The following is a 23,435-nucleotide window of genomic DNA, read 5'->3' as shown; positions in this document are numbered from 1 at the left end:
TTTTCTGTCCACCCTGGCCATCGGACCTTACTCTTATTCTATGGTAATTAATGTTGACTTATTTTATTTTATAACTGTGTCTTTTATTCTTCTATTCTTCATTATGTAAAGCACTTTGAGCTACATTTTTTTGTATGAAAATATGCTATATAAATAAATGTTGTTGTTGTTGTAAATTGTCCCTAGTGTGTGCTTGGTGTGTGGGTGTGGGTGTGTGTGTCCTGCGGTGGGTTGGCGCCCTGTCTGGGATTGGTTCCTGCCTTGCGCCCTCTGTTTGCTGGGATTGGCTCCAGCAGACCCCCGTGACCCTGTGTTCGGATTCAACGGGTTGGAAAATGGATGGATGGATATCATTACAGTGTCACTACAGACAGAATTAGTAGAGAATTTGAGATTATTGTAACCAGGAATGCTTTAATTTGATTAAACAGTTCAATTTAATTAATTTCAGTCTAATTTAATTCATTCTGATTAACTTAAATTGTTCTCAACATTAAAAGAAAACAGACTAAGTACAATAAATTACCTAACCTCTGAGGGATCTAGTTCTCTCTGTTGGAAACATTCTTCTACTTCTTCTTCAGTTCATTACTATGATGAGGTACAAGGATGGCAACAAGGTGAAAGTAAACATCAAGCAAAGACAAAACAGGAGTCAAGGACTGGTCAAGACACTGCAGGAAAACTCTCTCCAAATGCCAGGTAAGCAGTTGAATAGGGGGTGGGGCTTTGTAGGTCCTCTTGAAGTATAGTAAATAGTGGATTTCACAAACATATCAAACAGTTGTGACCCAGGTTGAAAACACACAATCAAGTAGTCTAGCAGACTGATTGAATGACTAGCTGTCAGGTTAATTGGTAGCTTTGGGGAGTAGGAAGAGCTATGTGTGAGTTCTTCCATACTGGGTAGTAGTACATGTCCTATGGCTTGTTTTGAATAAAAGAGGAGGTCAGGGAAAAGGACTTTGTGGGAGTGTACCTGATCTTAGAAGTAGTTCTTGTCACCAAAAGTAGCCCCAGCCTGGGGTATAATGCTAACTTATTACCATTACCAGTGTGGAGTTTGAGAGGTGTGTGGACACAAATGCTTTCTTGATTTGTGGGTGGAAGTGAGAAACCAAGGCCGAAAGTGAGAGAGAAGTGAGGAAAAAAGGTGACCATGTTGCACTTTTTTGAATAAGAAAGTAGGCAAGCCTTCCCAGTGGATAGACAGGGATACAAAGCTGTTGTTATGAACCACAGAAGGCAACAGAATTTTATTTTTTGTTTATTAATTTTGCACTTTGTGTTTAGCCTTTTGTTAACCCCACCTTACTATTTATATACAGTTTTTATATTCATTATTAATTCTATTATATAATTGTTTGAGCATTGTTTTTGCAACAATCACTTTTTTTTTCTCAGAAGAACTTCACAATAACCTGTACATGAATAAAAATAAATTCAAAACACTATCCCAAAAAATGTGATTATACCTTTGGTATGTCTCAGCAGCACCTCTTGATTGTCAAAATGTTCTCTGTTTCATTAAGAATCATAAAACACTGTGCTGTCCTTTGAGAGAAAAGTCAGTGTGGGTGCTGACACTGTGACCTGACCATGCTGTGTTAACTGAAGACTTACAACTATGAGAACATATGAGCTGCCAGATTGAGTTCAAACTTGGCTTTCCTGAAGTAATTATCCTCATTCACCTACTCCTGGGAGTAGTTATAAGGCTCTTAGCCAGAACTCCAATGATTGTGGAGATGGGAGAAGTGTGAGTTAAATGTCTTGAAAGGAGGACGGCTGTATATCAGGAACACTCTGTACTGCATTCATTAATTTGTGTAATGATTTATATTCTTGAGCCAAGCAGCTTTCGTACCAGGATGCAATGCAACCAATGATGATGGACTCCATTGTACACCTATAGAAGATGGTGACCACAGAAGGAGATGTCTGGGCTTTCCTCTAACTTTTGAATGTCGGAACCTGGGAGTCCCAAAAGCACACAAGTCTTATAAATACTTCAAATAAAATCCCAACTAGAAACAAAAGGGGCCTTGAAGAATCTTTATAAAAGATTTACCTTTAACAAAAAATGTTCTGCAACACAAGAAGGCCCTTAGAGCACAAAAGGAATTGCCTGAGAAGATGAGGCAATTTAAAATGGACCACCAGAAACTATGAAAGTCTCCCCAATTTATAGGGCGGTTCCTTTCAGTGACTGGCAGCTGGCACCCACTCTTGGGGAACCACCCCTTGAACACATGGTGCATAGCACAGGCTACATATAAAAAAAGGGAAAAAAATTAAGAATAAACATTAAGAACAAAAACTTACAAATGAAAATTGAAAAAAGACACATTAAACATGAACTTGAATCCCAGTCAGGGGAGAAATCCATTTTTCATAAAAATGAAAGGTGTTGTTTAACTGGCTGTTCTGGATATTGTGCTGTATTGACCCCCTTCTTTTTGATATCCACTGCACGCCCGACCTACCTGGAAAGGGGTCTCGTTTTGAACTGCCTTTCCCAAGGTTTCTTCCATTTTTTCCATACAAAGGTTTTTTTGGGGAGTTTTTTCTTGTCTTCTTAGAGAGTCAAGGCTGGGGGGCTGTCAAGAGGCAGGGCCTGTTAAAGCCCATTGCGGCACTTCTTGTGTGATTTTGGGTGATACAAAAATAAATTGTATTGTATTGTATTTAATCGCAGTATGATCCAGTCTGTTATCAATTTCAGCTTTATTGCCTGGTTTAGTGGTTCCGACAAACCAAAATTTAAAAAAAAAAAATCTCCATCAGATTCCAAAACTTGCAGCTAAAATTATTGGGGCTGACATTGATGATCTGGTAATTGCGTGACAGAAGGCAATGTTAAATAAAAGGAACTTGTCTCTTCTGATGATAGACCTCCATTACATGCTAAAATTAACTTCATTAAATCAGGGGTGTTAGTCTCTATGAAAACCCACACAAACTGTTCCAGAAATTCCTTACTCCCCAGTGCCATAAGTTTTTTATGTAAGTTATACCATAGATAATAATAAACAAATTCCAGATGTATCATGTACCTATTTTAGATTAAATGTATTATCAAACTGCTAGCAGTAGTCTTACAAAAAATCTGTTTTTCAACCAGATGTAAACATTTTAGATTTGTCTCTGTTTGTTTGTTTGTTTTCTTTCATTTCTGACTGTGATTGGGCGCAATTGAGGAGGCAAGTTTCATGTTTCCTTGTGTAGAGATGACCTTTGAACCTTGATTACAAGAAAACATTGGAGCATAATACAGATAATCTTTAATACTAACAAAAATATATAATTACAATAAACATAAGAAAAATAATAATTTAAAATAAACAAGGAAGGCACACAAAAAGGAAAATAATTAAAAATTATGGAACAAACCCTAGCTGTAACTATTGTAGAAGGAAAATTTTTTATTAGCATAAGAGAATAGCAAATTAACATATACGAGCCATAGAAAGTAATTAAAAGCTTCTAAAACATTAGATTAAGCATAAATTAGAATATAAAAGCAAATATGATAGGTCTAGCAAATAATTAACTAAAAATCAGTTATATTGCATTATTTTATAGGCTTACATTAAAATTTCCAAAGTAAAGAAAAGAATAGCTAATTGATACACAGAGACCAATTTTGGACAGGATAAGAGTTTGAGAACACCTGTGATTCAAGGCTAGGAAGAGATAACATAGAGAAGAGGCCTCTGAGAGCAGCTGGACTGATGAATCAGCAGAAAGGCAACGAAAGGCTTTTACTATAGGCAGGGTCACGCTGACCTAATGCATGAAGAGAAAATCTTAGTAAATGCAGGCATTAGCAAAAATATTATAAGAATATATTAGCAATTCACTTTAGTGTAGAAATTAAGACAAATCAAGCATGCCAAGCAATGATTAAATGAAAGCACATACTATACTTCTTTTTAAAGCTTAAGCTTCAGGTCACTATTGTAAAATGTTTGGAAGGCTTAAGAGAGGAAAACCCATATATGGAAGTGGAGCCTTGGCCAGTTAGAGAAAATGGGAACAGCATAGAAAGATTACAAATTCCATAAGGGGGCCAGTAATAGGAAAAGTAAGGAGATAATAAGGGTTCCCATGGAAACTCAAGGTCTGGTCAAGACAGGAGTAAAATAAGGAGTCAGAGAAGAGGTTGAGAGGAAACCATCTACCCAGTCTTGGACCAATCAAAATAAGCCGAGCTGACGCTAAGAGGAATAATGAAAAGTAAATCCAGGTGCAGAATGAGCTAATTGAATGAGCCAAAATGATAAGAAATTGTATAAAAACTTCAATGGCTGTAATGATTTTTGCTCAGTCTGATTCGGCCGAATTGGGTTGAGTCAGTGTGGTTGATTTATTCTAATAAAGCCTTAAAACTCTGTCTGTCTATCTCGAGTCCTAATAGCCTTTATTTTTAGGTAAAAAGCCTTCTGATGATGAATTTTTCGCCATGACACTATACATGAGAGAGTGGGTGTAAGTCCCATGTCCTGGGTCCTAGTAATCAGTTTTGATGGTGCATCAGGTTGAATGCTGAGCTGACCATCACAAGAGTGTCATCTGTTGTTTCTAATCATGTAATATGTTCCAGGTAATTTATATCTCATTCCATTATGTTTAAGTTCATTTTAGTCCTGCTATTATCTAAAAAACAAAATTGAAGTTTTTGAAACAATGATAGTAGGAAGGTAAAACTGTAATTATTCTAGGCCCACATGTGACTTCAGGTTAGACACAAGACACATTTAATGACTGCAGTTGCTGAATCTCATTGCTTTGAGGATGTCATATTACATGGAAGAAAATTGCAATGGATGACAGAATACAAAAACCCATCACACATTCTCAAAACAGTATCAAATTTCCTAGAAATCCCCCACCCCTTGAAAGTATTGTAAGATTAACACATTTTGACAGTCAACAAACTTAGAGAATGCTGAAATAAAAACAAGATGTCAAATGGATGTTTGTGCTTGTACCAAGGTCCCATGAGTATCTTCCCATTTGCGGGTCCAGAACAACTGAACCCAAATTACTCTTCTTCTGGTAGATTTAATTGGGCATCAACCTCTGTTTTCATATTCACAGAACTGTTGGACATACAAAATCCCACCCCAAGAGTTCTACCAAAACCTTTCTGATTATGTCATAGCTAGTCACAAGTCATTATGATTGAGTCACACTAGACCACTAACATTCATGAGTACATACCATGACTGTCCATGAAAATGAAAAGCTACAATGGAAAATCATTGGAAAAGTGGCAGGAACTTTAAATGATCTTTACTTAACCATTTTGATTTGCTACCCCACAAACCCCCTAATGTCCCCCTCACTCCACCAGTCTTCATGACACCACTATAACATTTCTTTTTTTAACTTTAACTGAGAATGAATGATAATGTACTATGAGTTTTCATCACTCACTATTATAATCTCCATAAAAGGTGCAATTTGAAATGAATGCGTATTCTTTGCAATATTTTTAAAATTTCCTTCTGTATTGTTCAGTACAGCAGATATTTAAACACTTTCATTGAAAGATCCAAGTAAATGGAAAAGCAAATACTTGGCATCTGGATGGACAAAGAGAGGATGCAGCTTATTTCAATGGAGAGGTACATGTGAACATCTAAAATGTACAATTAAAATCTGATAAAAAAAAAATCCCAGTCTTTATGTAAACTGGTTCTTTTACAGTCATTTAAGAAGTTTCCACCAACCTAAGAAGGAGTTTTCTTCTGTTTTTTCTAATCTGTGTTTACATGTTGAGTGTTATTTTCTGTGTAGCTGCTTCACAGATCCTTTTTTCTTGCCTTTCACAAAAGCCATCATGCCAGCCACTAGAATAAGGAAGTATCTGTAGATGCACACAGTCTTCTCCTTTTGGTGAAAGTCCATTATTTTTCCAGTTATCTGGTTGAAATCCTCCATTATTGTCTGTGTCCCAGAAGCTGAAAGAGAAGAGGTAGTCTTAAACGTTGCTAAGTATTCACAATGAATTAAAATGAATCCTAGAAATGTAAAGTGCTATTAATGGAGATTGGATCACGAAAACACCCTCAGAAGAATCAAAGGGAAGGAGAAATCATAGAGGATGAGATTGCATTTAAGAAGATCCTAAAAATGAAGGTGAACAGATTAGACAAAGAAGACTAAAAGAATAAAATAAAGATGATTTAAAGCTGGGGCAAATGAGAAAATTAGAGCCAAAAGCAAAGTGGGTCAGAAGAAGGGCAGCCATCACTGGAGGTAAAGTGTCTGGAAACTTTAAGAAACTCATGAGTAATTCTTGGATACCACCTTCGCCTTCTCTCTTTTATCTATATATATAATTCACTAAGGGCATGCAAGACAGTGAGCGCAAGCAAGACAGAGAGTGCACGCAAGACAGAGAGCCACGCCCGTCAACTCACAGAGCCCTGCCCGCCAACTCTAAGACCATGAGATACGCTCGACAGAGCCCCGCCTGCCAACTTTAACTAAGGGCAAGCAAGACAGAGAGTGCATGCAAGACAGAGAGCCACGTCCACCAACTCTAAGACCATGGGATACGCTTGACAGAGCCCCGCCCGCCATCTCTAATCCTACTTCCACGTCCACCATCGCTCTCGATCAAACAGCAATAATTAGCAAAAAAACAAAGATAACTGGCAGTAACAGTGCAAAATTCACAATTGATATGCCAGTTTGAAAAGATAAGTTTTGAGGGTAGTTTTAAAATGTGTTATTGAGTCGAGCTGATGTATATGAGAAAGAAGAGAATTCCCGAGCTGAGGAGCACTCTGGGGAGACGCTCGAGCTCCCATAGCACAGAGTTTGATGTGTGGTACAGAAAGTGGAGCCAGTGAAGTTGAAAAAGAATAGGTGTAGTATGTTCAGTGGATTTAGAACAGCAGGTTATTATCCTGGCAGCAGAATTTTGAATAAATTGTAAGCGATGAATACATTTTTGTGGGATGACAGATAGAATACCCTTACAGTAATCTACACGTGAGGTGACTTAGACATTAATCAATACTTTAGTACTGTGTTGCATAAGAACAGTCTAGAAATGTTTCTGATATGGAAGAAAGCAGTCCGAGAAATGTTACTTATACGGGAGGAATTATTTAATAATAATAATAATAATAATTATTATTATTATTATTAATTGCCATTATTAGTGTATAAATGGATATAAATAATTGCATGTAAGCGATTCCCCAAAATCTGTTGTATGTAAACGATACTGTTTACAACGTTATTGTTTTTTCATCAGAAAACCAATTTTCCACGTCTACCTGTATTAGTTTAAATGGCACTTTTACCACTAGGGCGGATGCGCTGACTTATCGTGTCGACTGGGCAACACAGTGAATGCGGCGTCTATCTATATATGTCTATGTTTTCCATAGCCTGCTACAGGAAGGTACTCTCTCGACCATTGGCATTGGTTTCACTCCTTGCTATTTTTGTTATACTGCTACGGTGGTTTCCTATGCCTTTGTTATACTGAATTCCTTTCTCACTGTTTTCCGTTCATATTCTCACACCGCCGTATGCTACGGCGGGCTTTGGCTAATTTACTATGAATTTTCATACAGGTGTCTGTGTCAACAGCATTAAGTAAGAAGTTTGAAAGTTATACAGTATGTTTCAAAGCATTATTACATGTTTTATTCTCTTCATTAAATTAATAATTTACATCTTCTTTACAAAGTCTTCTGAGTAATTAGTTGATTTTCTAAAGTTTGGATACCTTTTATGTGAATCCAATGGACTTCCATCTACCCAGTAAAAGCGACCTTCAGTTTGACAATCAGTCAGCCCAATCCAGTAGGATTTCCCATGGCCTCGTTTGGTAATCTCATTTTTTAAAAATTGCTGTGGAAAAATAAAATTCATATGAATAGGCAGTAGCAAAATTATATTTTTGATACATTGATATATAACTGGATAATGGACAAAACAGTAATATTTCTGTGCTTCAAATGTAAAACTTAAAATATTCTCACACCTGCTTAATTCAACCAAAACTAATTGGGGACTGTAGCTTTACCAGGCATCATCTGGCTTAGTGCATGGTCCATATCTTCTCAGGGATACAGTACATCACAGAGTCCATTCATGCATATAACAACACTGGGGTCGATGTAGAGTTATCAATTAACCTAACACATTTGGGGATATGAGAGGAAAACCTGAATATGCCCATGGAGATACGGGAGAATGTTGTGGAAGGTTAGGGGTAGTTACAGAAGTTATTAACCTATCAAATGAAATCAGGATTGTAAAGTTGGTGAAGGAAAAAAAGGAGAATTCTACTAATACAATAAGGCATTGTCAGTGACTAAGGCCACGAGAGAGTGTCTATATAATATAGCTTGAGAGTTTTTGCAAGGCATTTAGAACCAGGAAAATAATTTACAGGCATAGGATGAAGAGAACTTTAGGATGCAAAGGCATCTTAAGAAATTATTTAGTACTTGTATAGATGAGACCTGTGTACTTTGGCTATTTTATTATTTTTTGCTTTGTGTCTACCCTATTGGGTTTACCTTGACTGATAATAAAATCTTTGGTTTGAGGTCTTGGGTGGCTCAAGTGCACTAAAAGTCACATCATGAAAAATCTACCTGGTCAACAAGGGATGGAATATTACATCTTTAATGCAGCAGCGCTAAATGCTGCACTGCCCTTGTAATATAAATATAGATGCAAGAAACTATACAGCATCTCTGTACTTGTTAAGTGCCTTGGGATAGAGTTGACTCGGGAAAGGTCCTATAGACAATTGAAAAACTGAAACTGTATATACTTGCATATAAGTCGGATCTTGAAACCCGAAAAATTATTCATAAAATCAGACCCCGACTTATACGCCCGTTCAAACAACACTTCATTTTTTTTTTTTTTACATCTTCTTGCTTCCTCCAATCTTGCACCAGTTTTTCAGACACATCAAATTTCGCCGAGCAACACTGTTACTAATTTCTTTCGCCACTTCTGCGACTTTTAATTTAAAACCAGCTTCATATTTTCTTCTGATCGAACACTCCATCGTAGGTAAAGGATGCTCTTACAATAAAGCTGTATGAGCGCGTGAAATATAAAAAACACAAAACAGTGCAAACGTCACTTCGGAATAATTTGGGTATTACCATGTGGTCATGTAGGCACAATACATAGAAAAAAAGTCAGTGTGCTCTATGGTTACTCCCTCAGCTGGGCATTAGCGTATCATAATCTCTTGGATAGCGTGAGTTTTCCGCACTTATACAACCAACATTTTAAAATACTGGAAATTATATGGTAAAATCAAGCTCTAACTTATCTGCGAGAGAACTTGAACGTGAGTATCTAGGGTAATTTTCATCAGATAGATGATTTTGGAGTGCTGTAGAATTTGTTCTGATCTAAAACTGAACAATTCATAGGAACCTTAATAATAATTGCAAAATGAATACAAATTAGAAAAAATGCCAATGGCAAAACATTCAGATGTAATGTTCTAAAAGTTGGAGCATTTTTGCCTTTTGTGTATTTTATCAAAAAACTGACATCATTTTTTGCTTATTAAATATTTTTGTAACACCTGTCTCAATGCAAGAAATAACAGTGACAACAGAATGTAATTATAAATATTAATAGTGCTGTTAATATCATTCAGTTCAAATTTGAGTTCAAGTGGAGAACCCCTTTGCGGTGAGCTGGTGCCCTGCCCGGGGTTGGTTTCTTGCCTTGCGCCCTGTGTTGGCTGGGATTGGCTCCAGCAGACCCCCCTGACCCTGTAGTTAGGATATAGCGGGTTGGATGATGGATGGATGGATGGATGGATGGACAACCCCTTCTTCTTCTTCTTCTGCCCCTTCATCTTTTCTCATTTCTATGTGGGGTCAATGTGCTTTATCAACCTTCTCCAAACAGCATATTCTAATCTGTTCAGTTAATGAAGGTGTAATTTTGCTTCACTTTTCATTGCATCCATAATGGCTAACATGGTATAACACCCTACTATGTAAGCCAGTTAGGAAATAGTATCTCATCTACAAGCATGAACTGTTAGATTACTTTACAAATAGAACACTGGCATAAAGTTTTCTGACCGTACTACATGAAATATGACTATATCACCAAACTTAGGGAGAAATGAAACAAGTTAAGTAAGCCTTTAACAGAACCTTCTTTAAACAAGAACATGTCTTTTCTTTGTAATATAATTTTTTACTGTATTTTTGTTTGAACTGTTTTGCTTTGAATTTTACTATAACTAAAGATACTAAAACAAAGATACTTTGATTGTGGAATTATCTGAACATGTGTCACAGTATTGCCTGAGCTGTTCTACGAAATCAGCTAAAATGAGTGTTGTCGGAGGTATGTATTGTCTATGGGTGTTTCAAAAACCTCTACTGGAACTGGGGATCTGTTTTGCTGTATGTGAGTGGCTATGAAGTGAATAAAAATCAATAAGCAAATATACAAATAAAAAAGTGAATTTTAAACTGTAAATTATTCAGTTATTGAGTTTACACAGAATGTTTCTTTGCTTTAAGATTAACAATTTAGACAATATGCCAATGTGTTTTGCTTTTTTTTGTATGGAAGTTTTTCAGATTTCAAAAATGTGTGCGTTACTTTGAGATATCACAATGAAAATGAAACTATTCTGGTGATGTTCCTTAAAAAACAAGTATACCCATTATCAATGATATCAGTACATTGGGAAATGGGAAACAAGATAGATATTGTTAACTGCCAAGGGTGTGTACCAGCCACCCTACCCGACACAGACAGGCAGACACAAACGCTGTCCAGCACACGTGTTTTATTTAAGTGGAGCAGCGCTTTTTCTTTGCTCCCCACTACAGGGCAGAGTACAGAAGTATAAGCACACAATGCTCAGTCCCTTCTTTCTTCTTCCTTTTGTCTGTCTCTTTCTCTGCTACCTTCATTCCTCCCCCAGCAAGCTTTGTCTTTCACCTCCCGACTCTGGCTCCTCGAATGGAGTGAGTCAGCTTCTTTTATACAGTTCGTGGGAGTGCTCCAGATGCCTCATTAGTATTATCTGGAATCACTCCCAAGTGTGGTGGAAGTTCACTGTAGGGCTCTGCAGCTCCCCCTGGTGGTCCCACAGAACCCAACAGGGCTGTACTAGACTCCAAGTCCCAGAATGCCCTGTGGGAATCCATGGTGCCACAGCTGCCCAGGAGGGCTGCCTTCTAGTGTCCCCCGGTCCTACCATTCTGCTGGCTGCCTGTCACAATATACAGATAGAGGGTCATGACAGGTGCAATAGGTACTTTAAAAATTAACTTGTGAATGAACTTAAATAAATAATATGCTTGTGTTTTAATTATAAAGAAGATATCCTGTTGCTAATAGAAAGAGTATGTGGCTTTAGGGAGGCATGGGAAAGTCATTGCTATGTCAGCCAAATATAAGCACCATGACACCTACTATTCCATAGACAGTGACAGTAATTGAATACTCACTTCAGAAAGTCAGATATTGTCTCACCCTCTCCTCTATTTTTCCTTAAAGCTCCTATTGTGAAACTCATAAAGGCAAATAATTTACCTGCTCCTTATAGCTTTCGATAATTACCAGGTGCCCTCCCAATGTGTTGCAGTCCACATCACTCAAATTCCAGTCCATTTTATCAGTAGAGAAGAAGTAACACTTAGAATTGAACATCACCCACTCTGGTGGACACCAAGAGCAAATCCTGCCTGTGAACAAGAAAAAGTCAGTCAAAAAGAATTTGGAGAAATTATCTCATGGTCAAGGGTTTGCCCAAAAAGCTCTCAGATTTGTTAATCAAATAAACAATTGGTATCAAACTCTCATTGTATAAGCATCACAAACAACCACTGCATTACACAAAGTGACTGGTAGGTGTGCAAGCAAAATATAACCCAAAACACTTTTCAACATCGGTGTATTTCATTTGTGAAAAATATCCAATCTCAAAATAGGAAGTCTCTATAGAGATGTCACTGAATTTGCAAATGGAAGATACTAGTAGGTCCAATACTTTTTATGCTAAATATATATTTTAATTAATATTATTCAATAATAATAAGCATTAATTGACAATTTATACCCTTTGCAGAGTGACATTAAATATTAATTTACAAAATATTAGTATTAATTAACAAAATAATGAGAGAAGAATAGAACATAAGGGAGTGGTTTCCTGAGTGGAGTCCACAACTAAAAAGACCATTTAAACCTGAATAACTGAAATCTGCTTCCTCAGTGATGGTTAGAAATAGTTCTAGACATACCCTAGACCTGAACTAACTAATTCTTTCCATTTAAATATTTGAAAATATTAATTTGGATTATTAATTGGATTTTAGTAAGGTATTATATAAGAAAAAAATGTATTATTGTTATTCAATAATTATATATATTTATAGTGTAAAAGTATATAATATTTATGATTATATATGTAACTGAAATGAGTCAAAAACAGAAAGAAAATATTGAGAATAAGCAAAGAAACAATAGAATGTAACTTGTTAATGTAAAAGGGATCTTCTTCGTAATATTTGTGATCACTCTATTGCTGCCATTGGCGCCTCTGTTTCCCTATACTTTTGTGCTTACTCATTTGTCTTTATGTCCTTAAGAGCTAACTGAAATTGGCATGTCATTTTTAAAGGTAACTTTCACACCACTTGAAAAGTAGAAGATAGTGCTACAATCTCTCCATGATGATTTTAAAACTCTATCGGGTTCTAATAATTTCTACCCTAAAATAACAACATACCCTTACAAACTATATGGTTTATTTTCAGATTATCTTATGCTAATAGTTACTCTGAAACTTTCAACCATTACGCGTGAAGGAGTTTACTTTAAACATGAACTACTGCAGTCAGTTAAGGTCATTTTGAGCTGCTTTTATGATTTTTACAATTTGCTTTGTTTGTGTCTTAATTTTGAATTGTTTGCTTTCCCATTCACCATTATTTCCTGCCCAGCCACTCATGACATTACAGGGTGTATGTAGTCTGATTGTTTTTCTCAGCTAATTTTGTCAGTTTTTTCATCCTTTTGGGAACATCAGACATCATCCCTGATACATTCAAGTACTAATTCATTTGAAACACTTTTTCTTATCAATGAATGTGAATTTTTCACAGTTTTTGTAATTTTGTTTGTTTTGTTTAATATTGTTAGTTTTTAACTTATTGTTCAACACTGTGTGGTTTACTGCTGTCTTCACAGTTTGTTAAAATAGGTAGCCACTCATGTTGACTGTACAGAATCAGAAGTGAAGTAAACTAAAGCAAAGTGCATGCAGTTCTGCCATTTAGCTTTCTGTTTTCAAGCTTATAATAGGGCCTGTCTGGGTTACCTGCACCACAAGTGGTTTTCTGCATTTTGTCTCCCTGGTCCTGCAAAATAATGGCAATTCAGTGGTGTGTTCTGTGTAAATTGAATTTCTTTTCTTTCTTGTCTTATTACTAAAACTCTTCAGAATCCAGCTGTATTGTACGTGTTTACTAGCTATTGAAAAGAATGGAGCCCTCATGCCCATACTCCTTTGACTATTGGTAAATGTCCTAAACAAATCGCAAAAATATATTTTATGTATTTATTAATTGCAAAAGCAAAACAGTACTGAGAGGAACTGTTATCTTCCAAAAACATCCCTCCAACGTTTCTTCACAACAAGTTTACAGGTAGCCAAAAAAATTTAAGAAATATGACACAACCAGTTAACATGCAGAGTAAAATACTTTAAAAAAACGTATTTAAATAATGTAATAACCTGACTTTTAAAACCTACTACAGCTCTCAAACACAAACAAGAAGATCAAAAGTATAGTGTAGCGTGTGGCCAGGGCTCTTGCCCGGCTGGGACGCTTCTACGCTGGGAGGACTTGGGGGAGCAAAAATGGCCAGAGCGTTACCTCTCCCGGGACGCTAGATGGCAACCCCTCTCGGTTGCAGCGGTGCTTCTGTCTCCAGAAGTGATTCACCTTGTGAAGTGGAAGTGTTCTGGAAGAACTGGGAGCAAGAAAAATATCCAGGTAGCTGGCAACAACTCTTTGGATAGGCTGGTGTCAGAATTACATAAAAGAAACCAACAGCCAAAATACGTACTGTGGAACCTCGGGTCACAAACGTCTCGGACCACATACAAATCGGGTTACGACCAAAAAAGTTCACCAATTTTTTGCATCTGTTCACGACCACACACCATTCCTTATGTTTTGCTGGTGGAACGCAAGGAAATGAGACCACCATGATGTTACTGCTACGGAATCCTCCCTCTGCCTTTATATTGAGGTCAGACAGAGAGCCCCAGCAGTGGATCATTGAGTTTATACAGCTTCTTATGATTGTTGCTTTCATTTGAATTTTGATTTTGCTTTTGGGTTACTGATTTTAGATTGTGTATTGGGACCTGTTCACCTCAGATTACCTTTTAGACAAAACCTTTTTGGCCTTTTTGTGACCTTTTTGTTTGATGTTGTCCAATTTTTGTCAGTAAATTCTCAGATTGTTTCTACTAGCCAGTTGTTTGTGGTTAACCACTCCATTTTTGAGCATTTTTATATATTTTGGTACATTCATTACATTTTCATAGCCAGCTTCCCATTTTGGGTCTACTAAGTCTGAAGCCTGCTATTAGTATTTGAGGACTGGCTGCCTGAGGTGTAGCCTTACCTGGGCAGTTTGGTGAAGGTCTTGGCTTACATTGGGTCTCTTACTCAGTTTGTCTGTGATCCCATATCATAATATTTATAATTTGGTCATAGTAATGTAAAGAAAGACATGATAATGTTGAGTACACCAAGGCCAAAAAAAAAAAATAATAATAATAAGATGTTGTCTCCAGACGTATAATACAAATTATAAACAACTATAAAAATAAAAAAGTTATAAAATGATCAAAGTGGTATATAAAGGCATTAAAGCACAAATTCTTCACTATTCCCCTCCCAGGATCATACTTGTACTCCAGCTCATATGTTTGCCACTTCATCATGAATGTGACAGACAAGTGACCTAATTGAATGAATAAAAGAATATGTAGAAATGACAGTTTAGATCTCATTATTATCTCAGTCCAGTATTATAGGCTTGTAAATCTACCAATAATATACAGTTTTCTATACATAAGGACAATAATTAGAATCAGTCTGCTTTCAGAGCCCACTTACTTTGAGTATAATTATTTATTATAGGACATTTTTCATCAAGGGCTTCTAGTTTTGACAAAAGCTCATTATTTCTCTGTTGCAGTTCTTCCAACTGGGATTGTAGCTGCTTTAGTTCATTTTTAGTGAAGGACACATTTTTCTGAAGTTTAAGATTGTTGTACTTCTGATTGAAGGCAGTGAAATCTAAAGGAAAAGAGTATATTGTATTATAATCAGCTACAGATATCAGTGAAGAGAACTGTGCGATGGACAGCTGGGTCCCATGCCCAGCTGTTTATGTTCCAGGGAAGCCACCATGGACAGTCCAATACCACCCCAGGACGCTTGGTGGCAGCCTCCCTGGCCGACAGTGATTCTCCAACCACCCGCAGGGCTCCATGGGAGATGGAGTCCTCCACAGCTTGGTTGGGGCCTGGGGTGGCCACTACGGGGGGCTGTCTACTTCCAACAGCCCGGCTGAACAAGTCTTCAGCCCCACCCAGAAGTGCAATCAGGACCAGGTGGTCAATCACCTGGAATGCTTCTGGGCAGGTTATAAAAAGTGCCAGCCACCACCACTCAAGGAGCCAGAGTTGGGAGGGAGGAGACAAAGCTTGTGGAGGAGTGGTGGTAGAGGAAGAAAAGTGTGTTGTTATTCAGTGTGTGGTATTTGGGACTGTGTATTGCCTGTGGGTCACAGAGAAGACGTGCGCCCATGGGTGAAGAAAAATAAAATTTTTGTGTTTTTTATACGTGCCTCTGTGTCCATCTGTGTCGGGTCAGGTGCCTTTATAGCACCTTTGTTACAACTGTAATAGTCAAGGAAAGAGGATGTCATGTCCTCACATGGCACATTATGCATTTTACAGGGAGCCCACTGCCTAGTGAAGTAAAAAGGACCAAGCAGGGTACATAGCTACCACCTTGAAATGGACAGGAAGTGTGTCTGATTAGTTAAGGAGTTATTTTAGATCACCTTTTTGATCACCATTATCCAATTTACCAGAATTCCAGTTGCATGCAATGCTGTTTTCACTTACACATACTATATAATTTGTAAATACTACAAATATGTCTGAATTCTAAATAAATTGTGTTAAATCACTAACATAGCATACATCAATTACTGGATATTCCTTATTTTAATATTTTCTCACCAGTCCAAAGACAGATAACTGTCTTTTAAAGCAAGACATGGAATAGGAGATTCCCTTCAGCTAAATTCACTTTCTCTCTGGATTAGCTGTGTTTGCTTTCTGCGTTTTCTTATCTTGTCTATGATTTGGGAGTATTTAAAATATTACTTTTAGTTACACTTTCACCATATATAGGCTTATTAAAGATAAATACTAATGTTATTTGTTATTACTCTTGAGTAATTTCTTCATCAGCTTTAACACCACCATATGTCAAAATAATTTAAATCTCAGTCAGTATGACAAATCAGCACAAGCAAAAGACTTGATGAGTAAGCTGAAGGTACTTACAGTACATCACTAGGAAGATGATGGTAGCCACAAGTGCACCACACAGAAAAAAAAGAAGTTTCAGCAGAATGCTTTTCCAAATTGTTTTAGAGGGAGACTCTGGTGGAGAAGTTTGGAATGGAAAAAGAGAGTTGGCATTGATGTTGAACCTTCCTTAACAGAGTGACATTCAGTTATTTATATCAAAATGATCTTACCTCTTATAACTGGCTCAGTGTCTCTACATTCCTCCAAGTTTGAAGGGCTACTGGGGTCCCTCTTAACTCTATTAATTTGTGCTTTGAAGAAATCAAAACCTGATTAACATTTTTTTAAACACATGAAACTGGGATGTCAATTAATACTACAATTCAATAGATGAAATTTTCTTTGGACAGTTTCTTTCAGTTCAGTGAAGGCGTAATGATTAGTTATGCAACACTTTATACTAAGTGAGGATCAAATTTTTGACAAAATGAAGAGATTTAAATCCACAATTCATGATACAAAATACATAAACCCCAACAAATACAGACAAAAACAGTCAAACATACTACACAGCTAAAAACAGAATAGTTAGTATCAAGGAGCAAAAGAAATTGCCTGACCACTACACTGATGCAGTGCTCAATTTTGCAAATAATGAATAACATTACAAGGACAACGCCTAACAAAAACATATATAAAAATTATTTATTTGGGTTAGGAGGCACCTGAAAAAATGCATAATTTCAATGATCCCAATGAAAACTAACACAATACAGTATATGCAAAACCAAAGTTTTCCGCTCTGCACCTAACAGAGACAATGAAGTGCCTCTCTCATTACAACAATCTAAACAAGAACAGAAAATTTCAGCACAACAAAGCTCACCAGTCCTATCCACTTAATTCTTCTAAAAAAACATCAAGTCAAGTTTTGAAAGTCCCTAAAGTTCTACTGTCTACCACGCACCTGGTAGCTTATTCCAAGTGTCTGTGATTCTCTGTGCAAAGAAAACTTCCTAATGTATGTGTGACATTTACTCTGAAAAAGATTCCAACCATGTCCCTGTGTTCTTGATGCACTTATTTTAAAATAACAGTCTTGATCAACTGGACAAATTCCCTTTATAATTTTAAACACTTCAATCATGTCACCTCTTAATCTTCTTTTGCTTAAACAGAAAAGGCTCAGCTCTTTTAATCTTTCACCACTACTCATCCCTTGTAGTCCGGGAATTGGCCTAGTCTCCCTTCTCTGGAACTTTCCAAGTGCTGCTATGTCATTTTTGTAGCCGGGAGACCAAATCTTCATAAAGTACTCCAGATGATGCCTCACAATTGTGTTATAAAGCTTGAGCAGAACAGAACTGGACTTGCACTCCACACATCAGGGTGCTATATATCCTGATATTCTGTTAGCCCTTTCATTGTGCTTCTGAACACTGTCAGAAAGTTGATAGCATAGAGTCCACTACAACTCCAAAATTCTCCTCATAAGGTGCAATCTCGATTTTCAGTCCTTCTATTGTGTATTCAAACCTAGCAATTTTACTATGTGTAATACTTTACATTTGCTGACATTAAATTTCATCTGCCCAAGCCTGTATGCTGTCCATGTCCCTCTTAAATTATGTAACAGATTCCAAATTATCTGCCAATCCACCTATCTTGGTATCATCTGCAAACTTAACCAACTTGTTGCTTGTATTCCTATCCAAAATTATGTATATACAGCGGTGTGAAAAACTATTTGCCCCCTTCCTGATTTCTTATTCTTTTGCATGTTTGTCACACAAAATGTTTCTGATCATCAAACAATTTAACCATTAGTCAAATATAACACAAATAAACACAAAATGCAGTTTTTAAATGATGGATTTTATTATTTAGGGAGAAAAAAAATCCAAACCTACATGGCCCTGTGTGAAAAAATAATTGCCCCCTTGTTCAAAAATAACCTAACTGTGGTGTATCACACCTGAGTTCAATTTCCGTAGCCACCACCAGGCCTGATTACTGCCACACCTGTTTCAATCAAGAAATCACTTAAATAGGAGCTGCCTGACACAGAGAAGTAGACCAAAAGCACCTCAAAAGCTAGACATCATGCCAAGATCCAAAGAAATTCAGGAACAAATGAGAACAGAAGTAATTGAGATCTATCAGTCTGGTAAAGGTTATAAAGCCATTTCTAAAGCTTTGGGACTCCAGCGAACCACAGTGAGAGCCATTATCCACAAATGGCAAAAACCTGGACCAGTGGTGAACCTTCCCAGGAGTGGCCGGCCAACCAAAATTACCCCAAGAGCGCAGAGACGACTCATCCGAGAGGTCACAAAAGACCCCAGGACAACGTCTAAAGAACTGCAGGCCTCACTTGCCTCAATTAAGGTCAGTGTTCACGACTCCACCATAAGAAAGAGACTGGGCAAAACGGCCAGCATGGCAGATTTCCAAGACCAAACCACTGTTAAGCAAAAAGAACATTAGGGCTTGTCTCAATTTTGCTAAGAAACATCTCAATGATTGTCAAGACTTTTGGGAAAATACCTTGTGGACTGATGAGACAAAAGTTGAACCTTTTGGAAGGCAAATGTCCCGTTACATCTGGCGTAAAAGGAACACAGCATTTCAGAAAAAGAACATCATACCAACAGTAAAATATGGTGGTGGTAGTGTGATGGTCTGGGGTTGTTTTGCTGCTTCAGGACCTGGAAGGCTTGCTGTGATAGATGGAACCATGAATTCTACTGTCTACCAAAAATCCTGAAGGAGAATGTCCGGCCATCTGTTCGTCAACTCAAGCTGAAGCGATCTTGGGTGCTGCAACAGGACAATGACCCAAAACACATCAGCAAATCCACCTCTGAATGGCTGAAGAAAAACAAAATGAAGACTTTGGAGTGGCCTAGTCAAAGTCCTGACCTGAATCCAATTGAGATGCTATGGCATGACCTTAAAAAGGCGGTTCATGCTAGAAAACCCTCAAATAAAGCGGAATTACAACAATTCTGCAAAGATGAGTGGGCCAAAATTCCACCAGAGAGCTGTAAAAGACTCATTGCAAGTTATCGCAAACGCTTGATTGCAGTTATTGCTGCTAAGGGTGGCCCAACCAGTTATTAGGTTCAGGGGGCAATTACTTTTTCACACAGGGCCATGTAGGTTTGGATTTTTTCTCCCTAAATAATAAAAACCATCATTTAAAAACTGCATTTTGTGTTTACTTGTGTTATATTTGACTAATGGTTAAATGTGTTTGATGATCAGAAACATTTTGTGTGACAAACATGCAAAAAAATAAGAAATCAGGAAGGGGGCAAATAGTTTTTCACACCACTGTATGTATTAAAAATAGCAGAGGCCCTAGCAGTGACCCCTGTGGAGCACCACTCTTAACATTAGCCAATTCTGATGAGGTTCTTCACACCATCACCCTCTGCTTCATGTGTCTGAGCCAATTTTGCACTCATCTAAAAACATCACCCTGAACTCCCACTTCTTTAAATTTGATGCCCAGCCTTTCATGTGGCATCTTATCAAATGCTTTCTGAAAGTCCAGATAAATAATATCATATCATATCTCATCCACTGGTACAAATTCCAGCTATATGACAGCTAGCCAGAGGTCTGTGACTAGGCTCATCTGCTGTGTAGAGTAAAAGCAAATGTTGTGTGTAGAAATGAGTCATAATTTACAGTATTTATCTTTCTACTTACCTATCACCAGTATTTTCAAGCTTTGACTCCTTTCCCTCCAGTGAATTTACACACCATGATCCAAAAGCCAGTTATATATGCAAATGGTTATTTGGATCTACCCAATGTTTAAGCTGTTATATTTTTATAATCCTTCAAGATGATTTATTGACAGCTTATTTTATTAACTGATTCAAATGGTATATTTGGTTTTTTTTTTCAGTTAGATAATGGAGTGGGCCACAATGCCATTATAATGTTCTTCTTATTAAGTACATAAGCTAAATATAATCTGATCATTCTGAGAGTATGCTAGGTTACTAAAGCCCATATTGTTAACTAAGTATCTGAAGACCTACCTTTTACCCCCTTATTTCTCTTTCTGTCCAAGATTTGCGCTACTGTTGTGTAAATATCTTCACTTGGCTTCTCCAATGACTTGTAAAGGTTTTCATTATCCATTGCTTGATGCTGCCAAAAAACTGAGTGTGCTGAATGAATGATCTTTCTTTTGAAGAGCACCGGAAATTTTTACCAAAGCCATATGATCACAGGGGAAGTTATTTCTCAATCCCAGTCTTTGTAGAGGAAATTATGTAACTTGCTATAAATGCCAATTCATAGTATAAATATATCCCAATGAAATACATATCACTCACAAAACAAAATAAAATTCAGTCTCATAGATGGTTGACCAAAAGTAGATGGTTCGGAAATTTTTTTAATTTGGACAAAATTAAGTGATGAGACACAGTGCTGCGATTGTAAATGATTTGCCTGCATTTGTGAAAAGCGTTACAGGACCTGCTTTCAAAGATACAGCAGGTAATCATTATTAAAAAAAATCCTACAAGTGGATGATGTCCTTACGGATTCTGTAATTTGTTGTAAACGCCGATATAAACACTGCAAGCTTTTTGGTGATTTAGTTGAATTGCTAGATAAATATATCTTTGCGACAAAATAGGAATTAATGAATTTTTATTTCATACAAAAAATAAAAAATAAATAAATAAACGAGAAGAGATCAAAACACATGAAATATTTTCACCTGGGTAAAATGATTAAAAAGTAACAAAGACTCAACAACTTTGTAAGGACAGTATGTAATACATTTTTGTCATTTTTTTAAATTAAATCTACAGTTCATTTTTGCCATTATTGCTGAACGACCTGTTTTAAGCTGGCAAAATTGGTAATTCAAAAAGGCTCAGGATCTAAGCATGCAGGAAAATCGATGGTCAACCTGTACTGATTTGTGTACTTTATATTCCACAGATGAAATGTGAAGCACATATGAGATGCTTCATGTTGTTGCAATTATAAATCAGACAAAGATCTGGACAGTTTTCAGAAATGGAAAAACACTTGCAAAATGTAATTTAATGTAGAAAAGTGCAAAGTGTTAAACCAATGTTATTATAAATCTAAGACACTGTAATAAAGGAAGATGGCTCTGAAAGGGATGTAGGGGTTGGGGTTAATGCAATCTTCTCATCGTCTAGGCCAGTGATTTCCTACATTTTTCCTCCCAAGGACCATTTTTCCAACCACATATAAGAGACCAGTTTATATGTAATTTTGCAATGCCAAACCCCTTAATAATTTTAATCTGATAGATCAGTGGTTATTAAACTTTTTAACCCAAAGACCCATATAAGAAAATGAGTACCAAACTGCGGGGACTCATGAATTTACTCATCACCATAACGACAGCACAGCCATAAATGGAGAAACAGAAATGGTCATATAAAAAAATATATATATTTTTTTTCTTTCATTCAAGCTTATTTCTCACATGACTTTTACCAAAAGAGAAAAGTGGAAAGTAAACATATTGTAAATAAGACAATAATTATCATTCAAAAGAGGAGATAGATTCCTGAGCCATATCACTGCCAGTGTAAATGCTTAGTGTTAAGCTTTAGTAAACCTGAGAGAAATCAGGTCTTCACAATGATATTACATTCAATTTGTCTTGATGTCTCATTATGTAAGATGTTCAGCCTTTTCTGGTTCCACCCTATTTTTGGTTCTCCAGACCCAGAAATCATGCATTTCTAGACCTGAGGGTATTTTTCTGAAAAAAATTACAGCCTCACATTAAAAAACAAATCAATGGGTATTCCTAACAAAAATGATCAAAATAACTTGAATTTGTGCATAACACATCAGCTGACTCCACAGTTTCACCCCCTAATGGGATATGAGGGGTCAAAGTGACTCCCTTTAAGAAAATATCGAAAAAAGGGAATTGGTAATATAGGCATGTTTAGTGCTGTTTTATCCTATTTCAAGGTTGCTCATCAAAAGTATGATATTTTTAATAATCTGCTTTTATGTGCCCACCCAGAAGTTTAAAAATGGCAAATTTCAAAGAAAAGCATGTGGGGTATTGTTTTAGATTACTTCAGGGTCAGTGATTATGAATATATCATTTTTTATTACAATCACGAATATTTAGACTTTAAATGTTTAAATTGAAACATACATTTTAATATTTCAAATATCTGATGCAGCTATCCTTACGTATTATGTACTTCAACCTCATGAAGTAAATAAGAATAACTTACATTAACTTCGTCTTAAGAAACATTTTTGAACAAAGCTTTACTGTTAACAAATCATCCATCCATTATCCAACCTGCTATATCCTAACTACAGGGTCACGAGGGTCTGCCGGAGCCAATGCCAGCTAACACATAGGGCGCAAGGCAGGAAACAAACCCAGGGCAGTGCGCCAGCCCACCACAGGGCACACACACACTAAGCACACACTAACCCAGGTCTCTTTACTGCAAGGCAGCAGCACTACCACTGCACCACTGTGCCACCACAGTTCTCAATGGTCCAACAAATTCACCATTCACCCTACCAATAGACTGAGGTTTATCGAACCACTTTAAAATAGCATCAAGAGAAGCATGGTAAACTAAATTCAAAACCTCTTTGCACCTCTGTTAGAGATTTTAACTGATTAAAGTACTGACTAATTTTCCAGCACCGTTAAAACTGCATTTAGCATACAACCCTGCCACTAAGACTGGACTTCTGCACAGAATCAAATCTCTTTCAGGTTATAATTTAAACTGGTCTAAATCTGTTGTTCTTAGCTTAAAACCCC

The 23,435-nt window shown here is 36.9% G+C and overlaps 1 protein-coding gene across 1 annotated transcript; it reads right to left on the bottom strand.

The window, feature by feature from the left end:
- Window positions 1-5,351: 5,351 nt before the first annotated feature.
- Window positions 5,352-20,777, bottom strand: LOC120528676 (CD209 antigen-like protein C). The gene is made up of 7 exons (XM_039752838.1): window positions 20,671-20,777; window positions 16,846-16,926; window positions 16,649-16,747; window positions 15,183-15,365; window positions 11,578-11,729; window positions 7,757-7,881; window positions 5,352-5,969 (listed from the first exon to the last, which is right to left on the bottom strand). Exons 1-7 carry the CDS (start codon window positions 20,771-20,773, stop codon window positions 5,777-5,779), a joined length of 936 nt encoding a protein of 311 aa, XP_039608772.1. The 5' UTR covers window positions 20,774-20,777; the 3' UTR covers window positions 5,352-5,776.
- Window positions 20,778-23,435: the final 2,658 nt, after the last annotated feature.

Source organism: Polypterus senegalus, chromosome 4, assembly GCF_016835505.1.
Source record: "Polypterus senegalus isolate Bchr_013 chromosome 4, ASM1683550v1, whole genome shotgun sequence".
In the NCBI taxonomy this organism is placed as follows: domain Eukaryota; kingdom Metazoa; phylum Chordata; class Cladistia; order Polypteriformes; family Polypteridae; genus Polypterus; species Polypterus senegalus.
The sequence above is the reverse complement of the archived record's forward strand: the minus strand, read 5'-3'. Positions and strand labels throughout refer to the sequence as shown.

Bases quoted from the DNA above. Each gene is read 5' to 3' on its own strand.
- LOC120528676 (XM_039752838.1), bottom strand. From the start codon at position 20,773: ATGGATAATGAAAACCTTTACAAGTCATTGGAGAAGCCAAGTGAAGAT. The intron at 16,927-20,670 runs GTAGGTCTTCAG...ATTTCTTCAAAG, and splicing joins GAGAAATAAGGGGGTAAAAG to CACAAATTAATAGAGTTAAG. The intron at 11,730-15,182 runs GTAAGTGGGCTC...TCTTGTTCACAG, and splicing joins AATAAATAATTATACTCAAA to GCAGGATTTGCTCTTGGTGT.